A 25470-nucleotide genomic window follows, 5' to 3' on the forward strand; every position below is an offset into this window, starting at 1 on the left:
CTGAAAAAGGCAGGTACAAATCAAGGTAAGGTATACACATATGAGTTTATCTTGTTGGGCAGACTGGATGGACCATGCAGGTCTTTTTCTGCCGTCATCTACTATGTTACACATGACAGCAGCAGATGAGAAGTGGTGTATAAGTGTAGTGGCTATGAGTGTATTCTAAGCTGGAGAAGCTTCCTGCACAGGCTTCAGTACTGACATTACCCATGCTGTGAGGACTTTACCCGTGCTGAACACCTGCCACAGGTAAGCAACTTGGTTTGCTTCCAGTTAATGTTTTTTTCGTGAATTCTTAGGATGTCTCTGATGTGCTGCTTGTGAGGATTGATTTGAGTACTACATAAGACTTTGGTTTGAATGTCCCAGCTCAATTCTAAAAAAGATTTTCTATTCCCCTGAACAGGATTTAAAGGCAACTCTTGAGGAAAAAAAAAGTCTCAATAAACAGTTGTCTATTGCTTTGGAATATGAACAAGCTTCCAACATCAATCTGAGGAAAGAACTACAGATTGAGTACTCACGTTGTGAGGCGCTGCTCTCCCATGAGCGTAGCAAGCTGTCAGATTTTCAGCATATTCTCACATTAGAAAGGCAGCACGCTGAGGATCTGGCAGCTACTGTAAACTATGAGCGGACTGTTTTGGAGCAACTCACCATGAAGCATCAAGAACAGACTTCACTTAAAGACCAAGAAAAACTGATGGAGCAAAGCTTTGTGCAGGGGCTGCAAGCTCAGCTGAAGGAAGAACGAAAACATACTGCAGAATTAGCTAACATGATGGAGAAAACTCAACAGCAGACTGCTTTGGCCAAAATGCAGGCAGTAATTGAGCTCCAGAAAAGTCGTGATGAGACCAAGAAGGAGAGGGAATTCAGAAAGAAGTTGCAATCTACTTTGGAGTTGCTGCAGAGAGACAGAAAGGCCCAGCTTCTGATCATGAGAGAACAAGAGCAGCAGGCAGGGAATGACCAGGAAAAGGTTAAGTGTTCTAGAACTCTCAAATGTGATTTATTTCCTGGAAAGAATTTATATATCCTGTATTCCTTTAGAAAGATTTAAAGTTTTACCATTTGGGGTCAATGTGGTTAAACTGAAATCAGATATTTAGATAAATATTTGGTTTCATTGCTGACTTGGAATTACCATTTGGTTAGCAACTTTATTCAGACTGTTAACAAGATAAAGTTAGGACAGTCTTTTTGCTAGCCTAACATTATCTAGATAGCTATCATTTAGCAGTCTGCATATGGCCACTAGCTAGACAACCTCCAGCACTGTTCAGATAGTGCCAAGGTAGTCAGAGGAAGCATTTAGCTCGTCTGTCCAGTTAGTATTGCTGAATATCCCTCATTCTAGTGGTTAGCAGCACGTACTAACCGGATAAGTGCCTTTAAAACATAGTAACATAGTAGATGACGGCAGAAAAAGACCTGTATGGTCCATCCAGTCTGCCCAACAAGATAAACTCATATGTGTATACCTTACCTTGATTTGTACTTGCCTTTTTCAGGGCACAGACCGTACAAGTCTGCCCAGCAGTGTTTCCCGCCTCCCAACCACCAGTCTCGCCTCCCATCACCGGCTCTGGCACAGACCGTATAAGTTTGCCCGCCACTAACCTCGCCTCCCAACCACCAACCTCTCTTCCCCCACCTGCTCCGCCACCCAATTTCGGCTAAGCTTCTGAGGATCCATTCCTGCTGCACAGGATTCCTTTATGCATATCCCACGCATGTTTGAATTCCGTTACCATTTTCATCTCCACCACCTCCCGCGGGAGGGCATTCCAAGCATCCACCACCCTCTCCGTGAAAGAATACTTCCTGACATCTTTTTTGAGTCTGCCCCCCTTCAATCTCATTTCATGTCCTCTCGTTCTACCGCCTTCCCATCTCCAGAAAAGATTTTTTTGCGGATTAATACCTTTCAAGTATCTGAACGTCTGTATCATATCACCCCTGTTCCTCCTTTCCTCCAGGGTATACATGTTCAGGTCAGCAAGTCTTTGGTCATACGTCTTGGAACGCAAATCCCATACCATTCTCGTAGCTTTTCTTTGCACTGCTTCCATTTTTTTAACATCCTTCGCAAGGTACGGCCTCCAAAACTGAACACAATACTCCAGGTGGGGCCTCACCAATGACTTGTACAGGGGCATCAACACTTCCTTTCTTCTGCTGATCACACCTCTCTCTATACAGCCTAGCAAGCTTCTCGCTACGGCCACCGCCTTGTCACACTGTTTCGTCACCTTCAGATCCTCGGATACTATCACCCCAAGATCCCTCTCCCCCTCAGTACCTATCAGACTCTCACCGCCTAACACATACGTCTCTCGTGGGTTTCTACTCCTTAAATGCATCACTTTGCATTTCTTCGCATTGAATTTTAATTGCCAAACCTTAGACCATTCTTCTAGCTTCCTCAGATCCCTTTTCATGCTTTCCACTCCCTCCCGGGTGTCCACTCTGTTGCAAATCTTAGTATCATCCGCAAATAGGCAAACTTTACCTTCTAACTCTTCGGCAATGTCACTCACAAATATATTGAACAGAATCGGCCCCAGCACCGATCCCTGAGGCACTCCGCTACTCACCTTTCCCTCCGAGCGAACTCCATTTACCACCACCCTCTGTCGTCGGTCTGTTAACCAGTTCCTAATCCAGTTCACCACTTTGGGACCTATCTTCAGCCCATCTAGTTTATTAAAGAGCCTCCTGTGAGGAACCATGTCAAAAGCTTTGCTAAAATCTAAGTAGATTACATCTATAGCACGTCGATGATTCAGTTCTCCAGTTACCCAATCAAAGAATTGAATGAAATTCGTTTGGCACGATTTCCCTCTGGTAAAACCATGTTGTCTCGGATCTTGCAGCTTGTTGGCTTCTAGGAAATTCACTATCCTTTCCTTCTGCATGGCTTTCATTACTTTTCCAATAACCAAAGTGAGGCTTACCGGCCTGTAGTTTCCAGCTTCTTCCCTATCACCACTTTTGTGAAGAGGTACCACCTCCGCCGTTCTCCAGTCCCTCGGAACCTCTCCCGTCTCCAAGGATTTATTAAACAAATCATTAAGAGGACCCGCCAGGACCTCTCTGAGCTCCCTCAATATTCTGGGGTGGATCCCGTCCGGTCCCATGGCTTTGTCCACCTTTAGCTTTCCAAGTTGTTGATACACACTCTCTTCCGTGAACGGTTCTATATCCATTCCATTCTCAGGTGTACTTTTGCCAGTCCTTCGCGGTCCTTCTCCAGGATTTTCTTCAGTGAAAACCGAACAAAAGTATCTATTTAGCAAATTGGCTTTTTCTTCATCATTATCTACATAGCGGTTTGCTGTATCTTTTAGTCTCACAATTCCCTTTTTAGTCATTCTTCTGTCACTAATATACCTGAAGAAATTTTTGTCGCCCCTCCTTACATTTCTAGCCATTTGTTCTTCTGCTTGCGCCTTCGCCAGACGTACCTCTCTCTTGGCTTCTTTCAGTTTCATCCGGTATTCCTCCCCGTGTTCCTCTTCTTGAGATTTTCTATATTTCTGGAACACCAACTCTTTAGCCTTTATTTTCTCAGCTACTTGCTTGGAGAACCATATCGGTTTCCTTTTCCTCTTGCTTTTATTTACTCTCCTTACATAAAGGTCTGTGGCCCTATTTATTGCTTCTTTCAGCCTGGACCACTGCCCTTCCACTTCATGTTCGTCCTCCCAGCCCATCATCTCCTTCCTCAGGTATTCCCCCATTTTACTAAAGTCAGCACGCTTGAAATCCAGGACTTTGAGTTTAGAGTGGCCGCCCTCCACCTCAGCCGTTATATCAAACCAAACCGTTTGATGGTCACTGCTTCCCAGGTGTGCACACACTCGCACATTTGACACACTATCCCCATTTGTGAGCACCAGATCCAGCATCGCTCCCTCCCTCGTGGGTTCTGTCACCATCTGTCTGAACAGAGCACTTTAGAAAGCATCCACGATCTCTCTACTTCTTTCCGATTTGGCAGACGGAACCTTCCAATCTACATCCGGCAGATTGAAATCTCCCATCAACAGAACCTCTTTTTTCTTTCCTAATTTTTGAATATATGCAATCAGATCTTTATCTAGTTCCTCTAATTGTGTGGGGGGTCTGTAGACAACACCCACGTGGACAGAGGTTCTATCCTCTTTTTTTAAGGTGATCCATATCACTTCTTCTTTTCCCCAGGTCCCTGTCATTTCAGTCGCCATGATATCATTCCTCACATACAGAGCTACTCCTCCACCTTTACGACCCTCTCTATCCTTCCTAAATAGATTATAGCCTGGTATGCTTGCATCCCATTCGTGGGAACTGTTGAGCCATGTCTCTGTGATTGCAACAACATCTAAGTCTGCCTCCAACATCAGGGCTTGAAGGTCATGAACTTTGTTGCTTAGACTACGAGCATTTGTGGCCATTGCTTTCCACCTATATTTCTTGGTATGTGTTTCAACATTAGTGATTTGGGGGTGTCTTTTCACTTTGGGTACCTTCATGTCGTTTTGTTCCAACTTTATTGCTTTTTCCTCTGCTTCAGTTCTATTTTCAGGAGCATTACAGTGCTGTAATGGAGCAAAAGAATTCTTTAGTGGCAACACTTGTGCGGGTGGATGCTTCTGTGTCACATGACGAAGTCTGCCTGAGCCTACTGTGAACCATCTGTTCTTATGTGGTTTTATTCTTTGAGGGAGTGGTGAGAAGCTATTTCTCTGTGCAGTCCTAGAAGCTGCTTTAATTGTATCCAATTCTTGCATTACTTTACTGAGCTCTTGTTTAAACCTAGATAGTTGAAGACAGATAGGGCAAGCTTTAAGTCTCCAGATGATTGGCCTTGAAACTAAATACCACAATTATTGCAGAGAATAAAAGTCATCCTGATTTGTTGAATTGGATATGAACAGGTGTACTTAGTTGGGGTTAACAGTCTGTAAGACTGCCTGTGTATGATTGAGTAAAGTTAATGAGGTTTGGTTTGTCTATAAATGAGTGGAAAACCCTGGGGTGGGTGGAATGTGGGGAGGGTGGGTGGGATTATAAGTCCCAAGTGCCAGCTAACTACTGTTGTTAAGGCAATTCTCTGGATGGGACCAGAATTTTCAAATGATTTAACTTCCAAATTTGCCCTAGAATATAAAAAAATAAACTTTCCTTGTTGTAATATAAATCCAGATATTCCCAATAATTATATCAGTTTCAACAATGTAAAATGCACTTTAGAGCCCCAATACAATACAATGCAATGCAGCCTCCCTCTCTCTCAGAGCTTGGCAGGAAGAGAAAGAAAGAAAGAAAATAAGAGGTTTCACAGGGCAAAATTAATTAAGCACTAAGCATTAAATTAAAGAGAATATCAGGTATCTCACCTATAGCCAGAAAGTTGAGAAGTTTGGAATTTAAAAGGTCCAAATTTGTTTTACTTTGGAGGAGTTTGCTTCAGGTATAGACAGAGAGGTCAGCACCTGAGCAAAGTTAGAAATGGTTTGACCCCTATTCAGAGCTCAACCCTTACCTCCTGCTGTGTAATGATTAAGTCCCAAGTTACAGCTAACTACTGTTGTTAAGGCAATTCTCTGGATGGGACCAGAATTTTCAAATGATTTAACTTCCAAAATTGCCCTCCTGCTGTGTAATGATTAAGTTTGACTCCTATGTATCTAAGTAGTTTAAAATTAAAAATAATAGGAGAAACAAAGCAAGCTTTTTGAAGTTTCCTTTAGAAATATATTGATGGTTTAGATTTCCAGTGGCTACAATGGAAAGATTAAAAATTATGGCACATAATGACCGTATAGCCTATCCAGGCTGCCCAACCATACCAACTGCTAAGTTCTACAATCCCTCCCTCTTCCTCAGAGATCCTCTGTGCTGCTTCTATGCATTTTTGAAATCATATATCATCCTCATCTCCACCACCTCCACTGGGAGACTATTCCACGCGCCTGTTGCTCCTTTCATAAAAAAATATTTTATTAGATTGCTTCTAAATCTAACCCCTTTCACTCTCACTATATGACCTCTCATTCTAGAACTATTTTTTTATTAAAAAAGGCCCACCTCTGTAGTTACACCTTGGAAATATTTACGTATTCTGTTATCTCCCCCTCTCCTCCTTTCCTTCCAAAGTATACATATTGGAGGCCTCTCATCATTGCTGTTTCTCTATATTCTCACCCTTTAGGTCTGTTATCATTATTCTAGCTGAATAATAAAATCACAACTGCCTCTTTTTTTTATTTTATTTTCATTAAAATCACATATTTGCTTTAGCACAGACGTTGAGTGCTTGTTTAAAAGTATTCCTTAAAGAATGCTAAGAGTCCTACTATATTGTTTAATTTCGTTTCTCATTCCATCTAGACACTTAATTCATTCTACTAATGAGTTTGATTCCTATTTTGCTATCCCAGTGATATATTCTACAAGATGATATTATCCTTATTGGTTACTAGCTTATCACCAAAGGAATCCCTCTGGTTTTGCTCCTAACTATTTGAATCACAACGATCCAAACATTGTGCCTTCTACTAAACATCATATTAAAAAAGGCTCCAAAACCTTTTGTAATAAATGCCACGTGATTAAAGTCCCACTGTCGAGCAACTTGTTCTTGTTTTTCCCTGTCTCTAGGTTATGTCAATGCTCGATCGATTGTTAACAAAGTTGTAATTATTAAAGATTGGATAATTGATGTTCAATTTGATTTTGTTATAATCTCTGAAACTTGGCTACACACAAAAGATTATCCTATTATTCTTGATATATGCCCTCCCAGTTATTCCAGTCTTCATTTCCCTAGAGCTAAAAAAAAATGGAAAGTGCTTTAGCTATCATCTATAAATCTTTCTTTGAGGTAAAAATCATCTCTGAATTCTAATCTGGAAATTGCTACTTGTTCCATATCTTGTGATTCTTTTTTTAAACCTATCTGCCTTCTAATGTTATATTGTGCTCCTAATTGTTGGAACTTAGTTAAGGCTGATCTTATTGAATTCATCTCCAATGCATGTGTTAATAATGATAATATCATTATGGTTGGAGATGTCCAATTTACATCTTGAAAACATTACCAACCAATACACCAAGAATTTCCTAGAATTCCTTAATGTTTGGCAATTCTCACTCTTCAACTGAATGTCCTCTCATGTTAAAGGTCCTCAATTAGATATATTAGCAACGAAATTTACAGACCCAACTAAACTACTTTTTTTATCTCAGATTTTCATTGGACCCCAATACCTTGGTCAGATCACAGTAGCCTCTTTTTTAAATTGCACTGGAAGGAAATTGTCATTTCAAATCCCCAAATTTGTTACATTCCTTTAAAACTGGAGGTAAAATTGAACTTTTAAAATTCTGGTCCAATGAGTCATTCAGTGCATTACTTACCTCAAATCCTTCCCTGAATTTCATTCAGCAATGGCATGATACTTGTAAAGCAGTCCTTGATGTTATTGCACCTGTAACTGTCAAATCTCAACCGAAAAGATTATCTCCTTGGTTCAATGATGATCCTTTTCAAATGAAACATAAATGCAGGGCTAAGAGAATATGGGCTAAGGACAAATCCACTGAACAATGGATCGCTTGGAAAAAACTTTTGAAACCCTACAAAGCTATGATCTCCAAAGTGAAAACCTCCTACTATTCCAAATTCATTGGCGGATATGGTAGTCAACCCGAGGAAAGTTTATTGAACACTCAACTAATGACCAATTCAATCGATCTCACACCTACTGCCGACCACTTGGCTACTTATTTTAAACAGAAAATAACTAAAATCAGACCAGAACTTAATAATATCCCTTAATCTATAGACTGTTTCCTCTATTTACATGATCCTTTACTGCTTCATTCTCAACCAGGTAGAATCTGGTCTGTTTTTCATCCAATCACTACTGATCAGGTCAATTGCGCAAATACGCAAATTCAAATACGCAATACACGTCTGCTTGATACGTGCACTACTTATCTCCTCAAGTCAGCTCCTGATTTATTCTTACATCATTTGCAGTAGAATCTTACTTTCTCTCTGACAATGGCAATATTATTTTGACTCCTATATCTAAAAATACCCAAACTAACCTGTTTAGTTTCCAACTATAGACCAGTAGCCTTAGTTCCTTATGGAGTATCTCCAGCTTCATGCAATTTTGCATAGTTCACAGTCTGGTTTTAGGCCCTCTTAGAGTACAGAAACTGTGCTTACCACCCTCTTAGCTAACTTTAGTAGAGAATTAAGCTTTGGCAACAAAATATTGATACTTCAATTTGATCTGTCCAGTGCCTTTGATATTGTTGATCACAATATTCTTTTAAATATTCTTGACTATTACGGAATTTGTGGAGTTGTCCTGAAATGGTTTTCTGGCTTCTTAAGATCTAGGTCGTATCACGTCAAACAATCAGGTGTACTTTCTTCTACTTGGTTTCTTTGCTGTGGGGTCCCTCAGGGTTTCCCCTCTTTCCCCCATCTTGTTTAATATTATAATGATACCTGTTGGTCATCTTTTAGAAGAACATGGTATTTTGACATACATATATGCTGATGATGTCACCATTTATATCCCATTCTCTAAGGAATTACTTGACATAACTCACATGATTAGTCTAGGGATAAAACTTATGGAATCATGGGCTTCTAATTTCAAACTAAAAATATAGATTAAGCTAAGTTCCTAATAATAACTAACCTTCACCATCCTATGAATCTTAGTAACTTTACCATTAAGAACAAAACCTATTCCCTTGAGTCATCAGTGAAAATCTTGGGAGTCACAATAGATTGTTTCCTCATCCTTGAAAACCAAGTCTTTAAGTTGACTTTGAGTGTCTTTCACTCACTTTGAAAGCTAAAGAGATGAGGCCATTTTTCTCAAAATCTGTTTTTCATACTTCGGTTCAATTCTTTGTCCTCACCAAATTCGACTATTGCAATTTCCATCTATGCTGGACTTAAAAGTTGCCTTCTCAAAAAATTGCAAACAGCTTAAAATGCTGCTGCTCATCTTATATGTAGATCTCCTCGCTTCGCGAAAGCCACTCCTCGTTTATATGAGCTACATTGGTTACCAATAAGAGAGAGAATATCTTTCAAATTATGTGTTTTCATTCACCAAATCCTGATTGGTCACGCCTCATCATATATGAATAATCTTATTGAAAATTACAAAACAATTCACTCTGCTAATTTCTCCTATCAAGGCACCAAAATTTGGAATTCTCTTCCTAAATCAATCAAGTTTACAGATGATTACCTAACTTTTAGAAGTCTTCTAAGAACACATTTCTTCAATCTGGCCTTTCTGAATACAAAGAATTCTATTTGAATTTTACTCACACCCTTTTCTTAATCTCATTTCCTAGTCCTGCCTAATTATGCTCTCACCTAATGAGCTCCTGGGTCAATCAGAGCCCAGAACAAGAAAATTTCAAAAATATACTGTTTCTTGCTTCCTGTTTGTGTACTAAAACTAAAGAAAGAACATTTATTACTCTATAACAGCTTTACTGTAAAGAAACACCACCTGCTGGCCAAATAGGAGAAATACACTTCAAGACATAATTAATGCAGGAAAATATCCAATACATTTTACAGGCTTAAAAAACACTGTTTCTTCACAATGATCATTGAACATTTTAGTTAACATAGGAAATGTCGGCAGATAAAGATCTGCATGGTCCATCCAGTCTGCCCAATAAGGTGGCCAGAGTTGTATCTGGCACTCTGCACCAGTGGCGTACCAAGGGGGGGGCGGTGGGGGCGATCCGCCCCGGGTGTCAGTGGGTGGGGGGGTGCTCCGTCGGCGCTGCAGACTGCAGGCAGCCTTCGTCTCCTGCCTCCATCTTGTGCCTTAAAGAAAAATCTGAAAAGCGGCATGGCAGGCATGCTTCACGTCTGCCCTGCCTGCTTGTAAAAGAAAGCGGCAAATCTTGTCGACGTTGCGACGTTGCGTCGGGTCTTCCCTCACTGGGGGGGGGGGGGGCGGGACAAGACCCGACGCAACATTGCAACATCGACGAGGAGATTTGCCACTTTCTTTTACAAGCAGGCAGAGCAGACGCGAAGCATGCCTGCCATGCCGCTTTTCAGATTTTTCTTTAAAGGCACAGCAAGATGGAGGCAGGAGACAAGGGCTGTCGTCTCTCCACGAAGGTGGTAGGTGGGTCGAGTTGGGGGGGCTTAGATGGAAGAGGAGGACTGGGGAGGGGGTTTTCAAATGGGAGAAGGGGACTGGGTAGGGGGGCCTCAGATTGGAGAAGGGGACTGGGGTGGGGAGGGGGGTCTCAGATGGGAGAAGAGGGGAGAAGGGGACTGGGGTGGGAAGGGGGATCTCAGATGGGAAAAGGGGGGTGGGAGGTCTCAGATGGGAGATGAGGGGAGAAGGGGGGTGGGGTGGGGAGAAGGGGGTGGGGGTCTCAGATGGGAGAAGAGGGGAGAAGGGGACTGGGGTGGGGAGAAGTGGGGTGGGGGGGTCTCAGGTGGGAGAAGGGGACTGGGGTGGGGAGGGGGTCTCAGATGGGAGAAGAGGGGAGAAGGGGACGGGTGGGGAGAAGGGGAGTGGGGAAGGGGCCATGCGAGAAAATGGGAGCCATGCCTGGGGCTGGTGGGAAAATGGGTCTGGGGCTGAAAAGGAGTCCCTAATGCAAGGCATGTGGATGAAGGGGGCTGGAACTGGGGGCTGAAAAGGAGGGTAGGTGGGATAAGGGGGCTAGTACTGGAACTGGGGGCTGAAAAGGGGCAGAAACTGGGGGGAACTGGGGGCTGAAAAGGGGACAGGGAGAAGTGGCTGGGGTTGAAGCTCGGGACTGGTGAGCGAAAAGGGCTGGAGCTGAAACTGCGGACTGGTGGGATAGTGGGGCTGAAAAGGGAGGGCATGTGGGAGATGTGGGCTGGGGCTAGAACTTGGGGCAGGTGGGATAAGAGGGCTGGAACTGGGGGCTGAAAAAAGGGGCAGAGAGAGAGGGGGGACAGACGGATGGATGGATGGGGGGGAGAGGGGAGGGCAGACCCTGGATGGGGGGAGAGGGGAGGGCAGACCCTGGATAGATGAGGGGGTGAGGGAGGGCAGACCCTGGATGGATGGGGGGGAGAGGGAGGGCAGACAGTGAATGGAAGGGGGAGAGAGAGAGGGCAGACATTGGATGGCGGGGACAGCAGAGAGGGCAGACACTGGATGGCAGAGAAAGAACAAAGACAGATGCTGGATGGAAGGAAGACAGTGAAAAGAAGATGAGGAAAGCAGAAACCAGAGACAACAAACTGTAAATAAAATATATATTTTTATTTTTTTTGCATTAGGATAAAGTAGTATTGTAGCTGTGTTAATAAATGTTTATAATAGAACATGTAAATAAGGTAATCTTTTTATTGGACTAATTTTAATAAATTTTAACTAACTTTCGAAGAACAAAACCCCCTTCCTCAGGTCAATTTAGGACACTGTAACACACTATACTGTATTGACCTGAGGAAGAAGGTTTTGGCCTCTGACAGCTAAATGTATTAGTCCAATAAAATGGTATTTTATTTTCTATATTTGTTTTATTTCTATTGTTAATTTGTAAAGTGGTGATTGGTATTTGTTAGTTTTTTCAAATTTACATCTGCTGTCTTTATATTTTGCACAGTACTAGGGGACATTTTCTGTTTCTGTGGTGTTGCATTGTATGCAGAGTCTGGCATCTTGAGGGTTCAGTTTAATTTTTGTCTAAATAGAAAGTTTATGATTACTTGTTCTATAATGGATTAGGGTGTATCTGTGTTTGTGAAAAAGACATGACTTTCAGTTGGCATTGATTGTGCAGGATTGACAATCTGTACTATCTGTCTGGTTTCGTTTAACAATAGGTGAATTGATGATCTAGTGCTCACTGTAGTGTTTAAGATGCTTTCTTTTTCCTTGTGTGACTCGTAGAAATGACTGCTTATGCTATGGTAGAATTGCTCTATAGGTCCTGAGTGTTTTGTATTCTCGGTATGCCTAGTACTGGATTTTGGAGGGGGGTGTTAAAAAATGACCGGCCCCGGGTGTCAACTACCCTAGGTATGCCACTGCTCTGCACAGGTTCAACTTCTTCATGATTAAAAACCAGCAGGGAGAGAATAAATATGTCAGTATTGGGGCACAGACATAAAAGTCTGCCTAGCACCAGTCCTACTTTCCAACTACTGGAGTTGATGTTGATCCCACTCCAGCCTTGATTCTGGTGCTGATCTGTCTTTGCCATTTATGGGACCCAGAGAGTAAAAGTCTATCCAGCATTGATTTTACCTGCCAACCTCTGGAGTTGTCATCAAAGCTGACTCCAGCAGGTCACATAAGTTTTGCCTTAATTGGATTCCATCCTTTCTCCCACATATTCTTGAATTCCATCATTGTTTTTGCCTTCTCCACTTCCTCCAGGTGGACGTTCCAGGCATCCACCACTCTTTCTGTGAAAGTTTATTTCCTGGTCTTGCATCTAAGTCTCTCACCCCACAACTTCAACTCATGGCCTCTAGTTCTACCACTTCTCCATCTCTGAAAAAGATTAGTTTGCATATTAATTAAACATATGTATCACTTCTCCCCTTTCCTCTATGATATACATGTTCAGATATTCAAGTCTCTTCTCATATGTCTTTTAGCACAAGCCCCATATCATTTTTGTCGCCTTCCTCTGAACCGGCTTAAGTTTTTTGATGTCCTTAGTGAGATACGTTCTCCAAATAGGGCCTCACCAACAACTTGTACAGAGGTATTAACACCTCCTTTTTTCTTCTGGATATGCCTCTCTCTGTGTAGCCAAGCATCCTGGCTACAGCCACTGCCTTGTTGCATAGTTTTGTTACCTTAAGATCCTTCAACACTATCACCCTAAGGTCCGTCCCAGTCTGTGCTTATCAGCCTCACACCCCCAATCAAATATAACTCTTTTGGGTTTCTACACCCTAAATTTAAACTGCCAAACATTAGACCATTCTTACATAAGAATAGCCATACTGGGTCAGACCAATTATTCCATCTAACCCAAATCCTGCTTCCAGCAGTGGCTGATCCAGCTCACAAGTTCCTGGCAGAATCCCAGTTACTAGTACCATTCCATGCTACCAATCCCAGGGCAAGCAGTGGCTTTGATTACGTAAGACACCACCAGAGCAGGTCACATACCTGGCTCTTTACTCCTATCTCTTAGAGATCAAAGGAAAGAAATCCAACACACACCACTAATAAAAAAATTTATAGATCAAAGGCCTTTGGAGAGAGAGTGGGTCCCACATAATGACAGTGAGCTCACCCAGAACTGTCTCAACTTCTTCGGCTCTCTGCTTCATTTTATTGGTATAAAGTATTAGGTCATGAGTTACATGATCAACAGGTTTACATCATACATCACAAAATACAAACAATAGATACTTATTGATTGAGATTATATTCAGCTTTCTCCGAGGACAAGCAGGCTGCTTGTTCTCAATGATGGGTGACGTCCACGGCAGCCCCTCCAATCGGAATCTTCACTAGCAAAAGCCTTTGCTAGCCCTCGCGCGCCGATGCGCACTGCGCATGCGCGACCGTCTTCCCGCCCGAAACCGGCTTGTGCCGGCCAGTCTTCTTTTCTCCGCGCTCGGTACGGTTGTATTTTGCCGTTTGTGCCCCGAAAAGTCGACCTCGCACGTCGTTTTCGACTCGTTTCTGTGAGAAACTGTTCAAATTGTTTCGGAAAGACCTCTTTTGGTTTTTCCCTTCCTGTACTTTGAGTTTTTTCTGCCCCGGTAAGTTTTCTTTCGTCGTCGGGGTAGGCCTTTTTTTAGGCCCCGGTCGAAATTTCCTTCTCGCTATTTTTTCTGGTGCCAAATTTCGCCATTTCGACTTTTGATCTCGCCGGCATGATTTTTCCGCCCATGACATCGAAGCCTTCCAGCGGCTTCAAGAAGTGTACCCAGTGCGCCCGGGTAATCTCGCTCACTGACAGGCACGCGTCGTGTCTTCAGTGTCTGGGGGCTGGGCACCGCCCTCAGGCCTGTAGTCTGTGTTCCCTTTTACAAAAGCGGACTCAGGTAGCGAGGTTAGCCCAGTGGAACATTTTGTTCTCGGGCTCTTCGTCGGCAACGGCACCGGGGGTATCGAGTGCATCGACGTCTTTAGCGTCCAGACCTTCATCCTCGGCTGCCAGTGCATCGAGTGCATCGAGGCGTCGGCCCTCTGCATCGGCGCTGAGACATCGGACGACTGTATCGACGTCGGTGGTACCGGGACCTCGTCTGCTGATGTCGTCAGACGGTGGTGCTTCGTCTGGAGTGCAGGTGAGGGCTGTCCATTCCCCTGCTGGTGGCGGTGAGCCTTCGGGTGGGTCTCCCCCTACCCTGAGGGCGCCTGCGGTACAGCCCCCCCGAGACCGACCTCCTTCGGTCTCGGCCCCGAGGAAGCGACGGCTGGATTCTACGTCCTCCTCTTCGGTGCCGGGAAGCTCCGGTGACATGCTTCGTTCCAAGAAGTCGACGAAGCATCGTCATCGGTCTCCTTCCCGGGTCGGCACCGAGAGCTCTGGGTCGCCGAGGGAGTCGGCACCCAGCAGGCATCGGCACCGAGAGGACCGCTCACCCTCTGTTCAGGAGGTGTCGATGCGCTCCACTCTGGACAGCCCGGAACAGCCTCCACGCCCGGAACAGGTTCTGACGTCGACTCCTGCATCGACCTCCATGCCTTTCTCTGCAGCCGCTCTAAACGAGAGCCTCCGGGCCGTTCTCCCAGAGATTCTGGGAGAGCTGTTGCGCCCTACCCCTCCGGTACCGGCGGTGCTTGCGCCACCGGTACCGTCGAGCGTGGCGCCGGCTGGCCCATCGCCCGAGGTGAGGTCTCCGGCGTCGGTGCCGCGTGCGGTACCGCCTGCCGCCGCCTCCCAGGAAGGCTCCCCGACTACGTCGGCGGAGGGAGCTTCGCCGATGCGGGCGAGGGAGTCTACCTCTCGACGCCTCCATCGTGGACGTGGCTCCACAGAGTCGAGTCGGGCGAGGTTGCAGACACAGGTCCGTGAACTTGTGTCTGACACCGAGGGTGAGGCCTCGTGGGAAGACGAAGGAGACATCAGATATTTCTCTGACGAGGAGTCTGAGGGTCTTCCTTCTGATCCCACTCCCTCTCCTGAAAGACAGCTTTCTCCTCCCGAGAGTCTGTCTTTCGCTTCCTTTGTCCGGGAGATGTCTACGGCCATCCCCTTCCCGGTGGTTGTGGAGGACGAGCCCAGGGCTGAAATGTTTGAGCTCCTGGACTATCCTTCTCCACCTAAGGAAGCGTCCACTGTACCCATGCACCATGTCCTAAAAAAGACATTGCTGGCGAACTGGACCAAGCCTTTAACTAACCCCCACATTCCCAAGAAGATCGAGTCCCAGTACCGGATCCATGGGGACCCAGAGCTGATGCGCACTCAGTTGCCTCACGACTCTGGAGTTGTGGATTTGGCCCTAAAGAAGGCCAAGAGTTCTAGGGAGCATGCTTCGGCGCCCCCGGGCAAGGACTCTAGAACCTTGGACTCCTTTGGGAGGAAGGCCTACCATTCTTCTATGCTCGTGGCCAAAATTCAGTCTTACCAGCTCTACACGAGCATACACATGCGGAACAATGTGCGGCAGTTGGCGGGCTTGGTGGATGCGCTCCCCCCTGAGCAAGCCAAGCCATTTCAGGAGGTGGTCAGGCAGCTGAAGGCATGCAGAAAATTCCTGGCCAGAGGGGTGTATGACACCTTTGATGTTGCGTCCAGGGCCGCTGCTCAAGGTGTGGTGATGCGCAGACTCTCATGGCTGCGTGCCTCCGACCTGGAGAATAGAATCCAGCAGCGGATTGCGGACTCGCCTTGCCGTGCGGATAATATTTTTGGAGAGAAAGTCGAACAGGTGGTAGAGCAGCTCCACCAGCGGGACACTGCATTTGACAAGTTCTCCCACCGGCAGCCTTCAGCCTCTACCTCTACAGGTAGAAGATTTTTTGGGGGAAGGAAGACTGTTCCCTACTCTTCTGGCAAGCGTACGTACAATCCTCCTTCTCGACAGCCTGCGGCCCAGGCTAAGCCCCAGCGCGCTCACTCTCGTCAGCAGCGTGCGCCTCAGCAAGGCCCCTCGGCTCCTCAGCAAAAGCAAGGGACGAGCTTTTGACTGGCTCCAGCAGAGCATAGCCGACATCCAAGTGTCAGTGCCGGGCGACCTGCCAGTCGGAGGGAGGTTGAAAGCTTTTCACCAAAGGTGGCCTCTCATAACCTCCGATCAGTGGGTTCTCCAAATAGTCCGGCACGGATACACCCTCAATTTGGCCTCAAAACCTCCAAATTGTCCACCGGGAGCTCAGTCTTACAGCTTCCAGCACAAGCAGGTACTTGCAGAGGAACTCTCCGCCCTTCTCAGCGCCAATGCGGTCGAGCCCGTGCCATCCGGGCAAGAAGGGCTGGGATTCTATTCCAGGTACTTCCTTGTGGAAAAGAAAACAGGGGGGATGCGTCCCATCCTAGACCTAAGGGCCCTGAACAAATATCTGGTCAAAGAAAAGTTCAGGATGCTTTCCCTGGGCACCCTTCTTCCCATGATTCAGGAAAACTATTGGCTATGCTCTCTGGACTTGAAGGATGCCTACACACACATCCCGATACTGCCAGCTCACAGACAGTATCTGCGATTTCAGCTGGGCACACGTCACTTCCAGTACTGTGCTACCCTTTGGGCTCGCCTCTGCGCCCAGGGTGTTCACAAAGTGCTTGGCTGTAGTAGCAGCGGTACTTCGCAGGCTGGGGGTGCACGTGTTCCCATATCTCGACGATTGGCTGGTGAAGAACACATCCGAGGCAGGAGCCCTGCAGTCCATGCAGATGACTATTCGCCTCCTGGAGCTACTGGGGTTTGTGATAAATTATCCAAAGTCCCATCTTCTCCCAGTGCAGAGACTAGAATTCATAGGAGCTCTGCTGGATTCTCGGACGGCTCGCGCCTATCTCCCAGAGACGAGAGCCAACAACTTGTTGTCCCTCGTCTCGCGGGTGCGAGCGTCCCAGCAGATCACAGCTCGGCAGATGTTGAGATTGCTGGGCCACATGGCCTCCACAGTTCATGTGACTCCCATGGCCCGCCTTCACATGAGATCTGCTCAATGGACCCGAGCTTCCCAGTGGTTTCAGGCTGCTGGGGATCTAGAAGACGTGATCCACCTGTCCACGAGTTTTCTCAAATCCCTGTATTGGTGGACGATTTGCTCCAATTTGACTCTGGGACGTCCTTTCCAAATTCCTCAGCCACAAAAAGTGCTGACCACGGATGCGTCTCTCCTGGGATGGGGAGCTCATGTCGATGGGCTCCACACCCAAGGAAGCTGGTCCCTCCAGGAACGCGATCTGCAGATCAATCTTCTGGAGTTGCGAGCGATCTGGAACGCTCTGAAGGCTTTCAGAGATCGGCTGTCCCACCAAATTATCCAAATTCAGACAGACAACCAGGTTGCCATGTACTACGTCAACAAGCAGGGGGGCACCGGATCTCACCCCCTGTGTCAGGAAGCCGTCAGCATGTGGCTTTGGGCTCGCCGTCACGGCATGGTGCTCCAAGCCACATATCTGGCAGGCGTAAACAACAGTCTGGCCGACAGGTTGAGCAAGATTATGCAACCTCATGAGTGGTCGCTCAATTCCCGTGTAGTGCGACAGATCTTTCAGGTGTGGGGCACCCCCTTGATAGATCTCTTCGCATCTCGAGCCAACCACAAAGTCCCTCAGTTCTGTTCCAGGCTTCAGGCCAACGGCAGACTGGCATCGGATGCCTTCCTCCTGGACTGGGGGGAAGGTCTACTGTATGCTTATCCTCCCATACCTCTGGTGGGGAAGACTTTGTTGAAACTCAAGCAAGACCGAGGCACCATGATTCTGATTGCTCCTTTTTGGCCGCATCAGATCTGGTTCCCTCTTCTTCTGGAGTTGTCCTCCGAAGAGCCGTGGAGATTGGAGTGTTTTCCGACCCTCATCACCCAGAACGAAGGGGCGCTTCTGCATCCCAACCTCCGGTCTCTGGCTCTCACGGCCTGGATGTTGAGAGCGTAGACTTTGCCTCTTTGGGTCTGTCAGAGGGTGTCTCCCGCATCTTGCTTGCTTCCAGGAAAGATTCCACTAAGAGGAGTTACTTCTTTCTTTGGAGGAGGTTTGCCGTCTGGTGTGACAGCAAGGCCCTAGATCCTCGCTCTTGTCCTACACAGACCCTGCTTGAATACCTTCTGCACCTGTCTGAGTCTGGTCTCAAGACCAACTCTGTAAGGGTTCACCTTGAGGTTTGCCGTCTGGTGTGACAGCAAGGCCCTAGATCCTCGCTCTTGTCCTACACAGACCCTGCTTGAATACCTTCTGCACCTGTCTGAGTCTGGTCTCAAGACCAACTCTGTAAGGGTTCACCTTGGTGCAATCAGTGCATACCATTACCGTGTGGAAGGTAAGCCGATCTCAGGACAGCCTTTAGTTGTTCGCTTCATGAGAGGTTTGCTTTTGTCAAAGCCCCCTGTCAAACCTCCTACAGTGTCATGGGATCTCAATGTCGTTCTCACCCAGCTGATGAAACCTCCTTTTGAGCCACTGAATTCCTGCCATCTGAAGTACTTGACCTGGAAGGTCATTTTCTTGGTGGCAGTTATTTCAGCTCGTAGAGTCAGTGAGCTTCAGGCCCTGGTAGCCCAGGCTCCTTACACCAAATTTCATCATAACAGAGTAGTCCTCCGCACTCACCCTAAGTTCTTGCCAAAGGTTGTGTCGGAGTTCCATCTGAACCTGTCAATTGTCTTGCCAACATTCTTTCCCCGTCCTCATTCCTGCGCTGCTGAACGTCAGCTGCACACATTGGACTGCAAGAGAGCATTGGCCTTCTACCTGGAGCGGACACAGCCCAACAGACAGTCCGCCCAATTGTTTGTTTCTTTTGATCCCAATAGGAGGGGAGTGGCTGTGGGGAAACGCACCATATCCAATTGGCTAGCAGATTGCATTTCCTTCACTTACGCCCAGGCCAGCCATGGCAGCGTCGGTAGCCCACTTGAAGTCAGCCACTATTGAAGAGATTTGCAAAGCTGCGACGTGGTCATCTGTCCACACATTCACATCTCATTACTGCCTGCAGCAGGATACCCGACGCGACAGTCGGTTCGGGCAGTCAGTTCTTCAGAACCTGTTTGGGCTTTAGGATCCAACTCCACCCCCCGAGGGCCCTGTTGTTCTGTTCCAGGCTGCACTCTCAGTTAGTTGGTAAATTTTTTAGGTCAATCTCAGTTATGTCCTCGCCGTTGCGAGGCCCAATTGACCATGGTTGTTGTTTTGAGTGAGCCTGGGGGCTAGGGATACCCCATCAGTGAGAACAAGCAGCCTGCTTGTCCTCGGAGAAAGCGAATGCTACATACCTGTAGAAGGTATTCTCCGAGGACAGCAGGCTGATTGTTCTCACAAACCCGCCCGCCTCCCCTTTGGAGTTGTGTCTTCCCTAGTCTTTGTCTTGCTACATATGAGACTGGCCGGCACAAGCCGGTTTCGGGCGGGAAGACGGTCGCGCATGCGCGGTGCGCATCGGTGTGCTGGGGCTAGCAAAGGCTTTTGCTAGTGAAGATTCCGATTGGAGGGGCTGCCGTGGACGTCACCCATCAGTGAGAACAATCAGCCTGCTGTCCTCGGAGAATACCTTCTACAGGTATGTAGCATTCGCTTTATCAGCATTCTAAAGAGCAAAGGTTAGATAGCTGCTAACTATTTCAGTAAAACTCATTACCATATTGGGAACATGAAACTCTTAAACAACAAGTATATATATATATTTTTCAGCATACATCTGCTTGCTCAAAACATGCAGCCTATGATTGTACATTATTTTTGGTTCCCCTCATTTCCTATTCTTACCAAACATGTGCGTGCCAAGTGGGTCTTTCCTATCATCTGGACAGACATTTATTACTTCAGCATGTTTAAACTGTCAGCCTAGTAATATGTCAGGTTAAATGCATCTGTCCTGCTCTGTCTTCAAATTGACTTTATTTTCACAATTTACTGCTTGACTCTTGATATTCCTTTCTGAGCTGGGGGTGCCTATCATGTTCATAGTACATCCTTAATATAATCAGCTTCCCCTATGTCCATCTCAAAAACAGACTGTGGACCTTTCCTCCAGGAACTTGTCCAAACTTTTTTTAAACCCAGATATGCTAACCACCATTCCTCCAGCAACAAGTTCCAGAGCTTTTTTGAGTGAAAAAATATTTCCTCCTAATTGTTTTTAAAGTATTTCCATTCAATTTCATTGAGTGTCCCCAGGTCTTTGTACTTTTTGAATGACTAAAAAATTGATTCCCCTCCACCCACCCCACACCACTCAGGATTTTGTAGACCTCTGATTTCATTCATTACAAATTCATGCTATCCTCCTTCCAGTCCTCCCTATTCCTCGCCAAACAGGACTATTACACCCAGTTGACTAATTCCCTCAGCTCTAACCCTCGTCGTCTCTTCGCCACCCGTAACTCCCTCCTCAAAGTGCCCTCCGCCCCCGGACTCCTCAATCACTGGCTGATTACTTTTTTTTTTTTTTGTTACATTTGTACCCCGCGCTTTCCCACTCATGGCAGGCTCAATGCGGCGGGCAGTGGAGGGTTAAGTGACTTGCCCAGAGTCACAAGGAGCTGCCTATGCCGGGAATCGAACTCAGTTCCTCAGTTCTCCAGGACCAAAGTCCACCACCCTAACCACTAGGCCACTCCTCCACTTCCGCGACAAGGTGCAGAAGATCAATATCATCTTTATGCCGACGACACCCAGCTTTATCTCTCCACACCAGACATCACTGTGGAAACCCAGGCCTAGGTATCGGCCTGCTTATTCGACATTGCTGCCTGGATGTCCAACCGCCACCTGAAACTGAACATGGCCAAGACCGAGCTTATTGTCTTCCCACCCAAACCCACTTCTCCTCTCCCTCCACTCTCTATCTCAGTTGATAACACTCTCATTCTCCCCGTCTCATCTGCCCGCAGCCTTGGAGTCATCTTCGACTCCTCTCTCTCCTTCTCTGCGCATATCCAGCAGATAGCCAAGACCTGTCGCTTCTTTCTCTACAACATTAGCAAAATTCGCCCTTTCCTCTCTGAGTACACCACCCAAACTCTCATCCACTCTCTCATTACCTCTCGCCTTGACTACTGCAACCTACTCCTCACTGGCCTCCCACTTAGCCATCTATCCCCCCTTCAGTCTGTTCAGAACTCTGCTGCACGTCTTATCTTCCGCCTGGACCGATATACTCATATCACCCCTCTCCTCAAGTCACTGCACTGGCTTCTGATTAGGTACTGCATACAGTTCAAGCTTCTCCTACTAACCTACAAAAGCACTCGATCTGCAGCCCCTCCCTACCTCTCTACCCTCATCTCCCCCTACATTCCTACCCGTAACCTCCGCTCTCAAGACAAATCCCTCCTTTCAGTACCCTTCTCCACCACAGCCAACTCCAGGCTCTGCCCTGTCTGCCTCGCCTCACCCCATGCTTGGAATAAACTCCCTGAGCCCATTCGCCAGGCCCCCTCCCTGCCTATCTTCAAATCCTTGCTCAAAGTCCACCTCTTCAATGTCGCCTTCAGCACCTAACCACCATACCATACCATATTCAGGAAATCTAGACTGCCCCAACTTGACATTTCGTCCTTTAGACTGTAAGCTCCTTTGAGCAGGGACTGTCCTTTGTTAAACTGTACAGCGCTGCGTAACCCTAGTAGCGTTCTAGAAATGTTAAGTAGTAGTAGTAGTAGTACCTCAGTTATGTCCCCCTCAGCCATTTCTTTTCCAAGCTGAAGAGCCCTAACCACTTTAGCCTTTCCTCATATGCGAGCAGTTCCACCCCCTCTTATCATTTTGATGGCTCTTCTTTGAGTCTTTTCTAATTCTACTATATATCTATTTTAAGATATGGCGACCAGAATTGAACTCTATTGCAATCTTTATGTTACTACAAAAAGGCAAACCTTTCCTGCTAACCCTTTAGCAGTGTCACTCTCAAATATATTGAATAGAATCGGCCCCAATAATGATCCTTGAGGCACTCCACTAGTCACCTTTCTTTCCTCTGAGGGAATTCCATTCACTACCGCCCTCAGTCATCTGTCAGTCAACCAGTTTTCTAATCTAGTTCACCACTTTGGATCCTATCTTCAGCCCATTCAGTTTGTTCACAGCCCTCCTGTGAGGAACCATATCAAAGGTTTTGCTGAAATCCAAATAGACCACATCTAGCACAGCCTCAGCTGATTATAGTAGCTAATACCAAATCCTCTTTTCCTCTGCCTAGATTAGAGATGTTTGTTTGAGGTAGGCTTTTCAGGGCATCCTCCTTTTTTTTTTTTTTTTTAATCTTTGAACCTGGCTACAGGGGCTTCTATGTCACATTTTAATGTTTTTTTACAGTAATACTAGTAGAAAAGGCCCATTTCAGGCAGAAATGAAACGGGCGCTAGCAAGGTCCCCCCCTTCCCCAGTTCCAGACCCCTCCCTCCCGCTCCGAGTTCCAGACCCCACCTCCCTGCCTTCCTCCCTCCGATTTCCGGCCCCGCTCCCTCAGAGTTCCTGACCCCCCCCCCCCCATTGTCACGACCCTCTGGAACCCCCCCTCCCGCCGCCAAACCTCCCCAGCCGCCATCGCGTACCTGTGCTGGCGGGGGACCCCAACCCCCGCCAGCCTGTCTTCCCAAATGCTTTTAAAAAGGAAGCGGGGCACTGCAGGCAGCCATCGGCTGTCAGCTGTGCATCCGCTCCTCTTCTCACCTTTGACGTCACTGCCCCTGGAGAAGAACCCCGGAGGAGCGCACTGCGCAGCGATGTCAGAGGTGAGAGGAGGAGCAGATGCACAGCTGACAGCCGATGGCTGCCTGCGGTGCCCCGCTTCCTTTTTAAAAGCATTTTTGCAGGTTTTTTTTTTTGTATCGGATGGAGGGGGGGGGGGGTACCAGCACTGAGCTGATGTAGGACAGAGGGGGAGTTAGCGGCGGCGACCTGTTTGGGGGGGGAGGGTGGAGCAGTGGCTGGGGCGACTGAGGGGAGAGGAGGGTGGAGCAGTGGGTGTTGCGACCTCGGGGGTGGGTGGAGGGGGGGAGCGGTGGCAACATATGGAGGGGTGGAGGGTGGTAGTGGTGGTAACTTGGGGGGGTTGTAGGGGTGAGGGGTGTTGACTTTGGGGGGGCGTGAGCTGATGTAGGACAGAGGGGGGCTGGCTCTTAGTGGTGTAGATCAATGCCTGCCACGCCCTCGTGTCAAACGTGATGACGTTGAGGGCGAAGCGATGCGATTGGTTGAGTGCCATTGCTCCGCCCTCGACGTCATCGCGTTTGATGCGAGGGCGGGGCAAACACTCATGGGCAAATTTCAATCTACACCACCATAAATTTAGAACGTTGGGACTTGTGGAGGCTTCATTAGAACGTTGGGGTTGTGAATTATGTCTGGATGGGGCGTGGCTGAGGGCGGGTCAATGAGTGAGAGTGAGTGTGAGTGAGTGAGTGGTGCTGACAGCCTAGCCTACTAACTGTACAGGGCTTCAGTGTTTCCCTGCCACACAGTGAGCTTCAGAACGTTGGAGGTGAGAATTATTTATATAGATAATTAGAGATGAGAATTTATTCTTCATGGAATTCAGGTCTTGCCAGTGTTTGTTTAACCACAGTTCACCAGGCATGCGGCAGAGGCAAAACTTTCCACTTAGTAGCAGTATGTATGAGACAAACTTCTGCTCTTTTGTAAGTGTGCTATAATGCAAACATAAACATGTGAGTGTCATTTATATTGATCTTAGCGATCAACAAACAAGCAGACCAACAGTTCTGAAGCACTGTATCATTTTATTGTTTTAATGATAAAGTGCTTCAGAACAGCTGGTCTGCTTGTTTGTTGTTTGCTATGCTTAATTTCTGATCATCGCCTCTTTTGTTTGTTCTATTTATATTGTTCTTTCCTTTCTCCTGTAGCAGGAATTACAACTACAAAACCAGAGAGATCAGCAGAAAATCAAGGAGCTGCATAAAATACTGATAGAGCTGGAACAGCATGAATGCATGGCCAGCTCTGAGAAACAGGAGCAAGAGAATGATATTACTTCCAAAAGAAACAATGACAGTGAGCTGTGTTTCCATAGTTTTGGTACCATGAACCTGCAGAAGCTGGAGAAAGCCCGACAGCAGCTGCTGTTCATTGCCATCCATCTTCAGAAGTTTGTTCGTTATGTTGCTGATAGGTGAGGAGCTGCCGAACTGTGGGACTGTCCTACTTCCCTGAATTACTGAGAAAGCAATAGGTTCTATGCTAACCTTTTTCTGCAGGGATAAGTTTGATAGTCATATGTAATATCCTGGCCTGAACTATACCTTTGCAAAAATCTTAGTGCCAGCAGTAAATATTAAAAGGAAGATGGTACTTATTTTCAGGTACAGAATTTCCACCTTGCCACTTACTTGAATGCAGTGCTGTATTTGTACAGCGCTGCATAGTCTAGAAATTATATATAATGGTAGAAACTTGGAATTCCTGCTATATGTTTGGGAAGGAATGTGTATGTTAATAAAATGTTTATATAATCTAAATATAGGAAGAGAAAGTGCTTAACCTCTCTTACATGCTTAGCACTGACTCCTCATCCAAACTCTTATACAATTTAAGGTATTGGTGGTGGTGTTCTGAGCATTAAAGGGAAATGACCCAGTACTTTTCTCCTATCAAATGCATTATCAGCCAAGGAGAACCTTGCAGTCTACTCAGAAAGTATTTTTGAGGGTTATTTCAGTTAGGGAGATAAAGAAAGAGAAGTTGCAGACCAGGGCTTTTTCAATTCAGAGCCCAGTTTTTTGAATAGTCTTCACTCAGATTTGAAGTTGGAGGTCAACCATCTGTATTTTGAAAAATCTGAAAAGCTGGAGGTCTCTGTGTGTGGAAGAAAAGCTGGCATGGTGTAGGATATGCTGTAATAGGGATGGGAGGGAGGTGGACTGAGTAGAATAGAATAGAAGGGTTTTGGTAGAAGTTTTGGTTTTGAAGGTTAAGAATAAATTTAGGGAATGTTTTATTTTAAATGTATTCTTGTAAACTGTACTGGACAATAGATTCTCCGAGGGCAAGCAGGACACAAAGAGCACACATATGGATGATGTTATCCAATGGAGCCTGGCACAGATACTCTCCCTAGCATTCTATCACTTAAAGTTTTTGGAAGTGGCTACCACACATGCCTTCCCACCCGTGACTGTCACGCAGGACCAAAGCTGTCATCTTTTCTGAGTTGCTGTGAAGACACTATTTTTGGTTTCCTCACCAGACAGCCCTCTGCTTCTGAAGTCCTTCCTTGTGATTTTTTTTTTTTTTTTGCTGCTGTATTGCATTTTTTCCATATAAGCGCGCAGGACCTTTTCCTTTAGTGTACGTAGCTTTTTCAGC

General features: G+C 46.4%; 1 protein-coding gene across 1 annotated transcript in view; it reads left to right on the plus strand.

Moving 5' to 3' along the window:
- Positions 1 to 25470, plus strand: part of LOC115474937 (pericentrin-like) — an 899709-nt gene that overhangs the window by 602681 nt on the left and 271558 nt on the right. The window contains exons 11-12 of the mRNA XM_030210648.1: positions 410 to 985; positions 24012 to 24277. Of these exons, the coding sequence (XP_030066508.1) occupies positions 410 to 985; positions 24012 to 24277 (842 nt within the window). The remainder of the gene's footprint in view (positions 1 to 409; positions 986 to 24011; positions 24278 to 25470) is intronic.

The sequence above is a fragment of the Microcaecilia unicolor genome, chromosome 7 (assembly GCF_901765095.1).
Source record: "Microcaecilia unicolor chromosome 7, aMicUni1.1, whole genome shotgun sequence".
In the NCBI taxonomy this organism is placed as follows: Eukaryota; Metazoa; Chordata; class Amphibia; order Gymnophiona; family Siphonopidae; genus Microcaecilia; species Microcaecilia unicolor.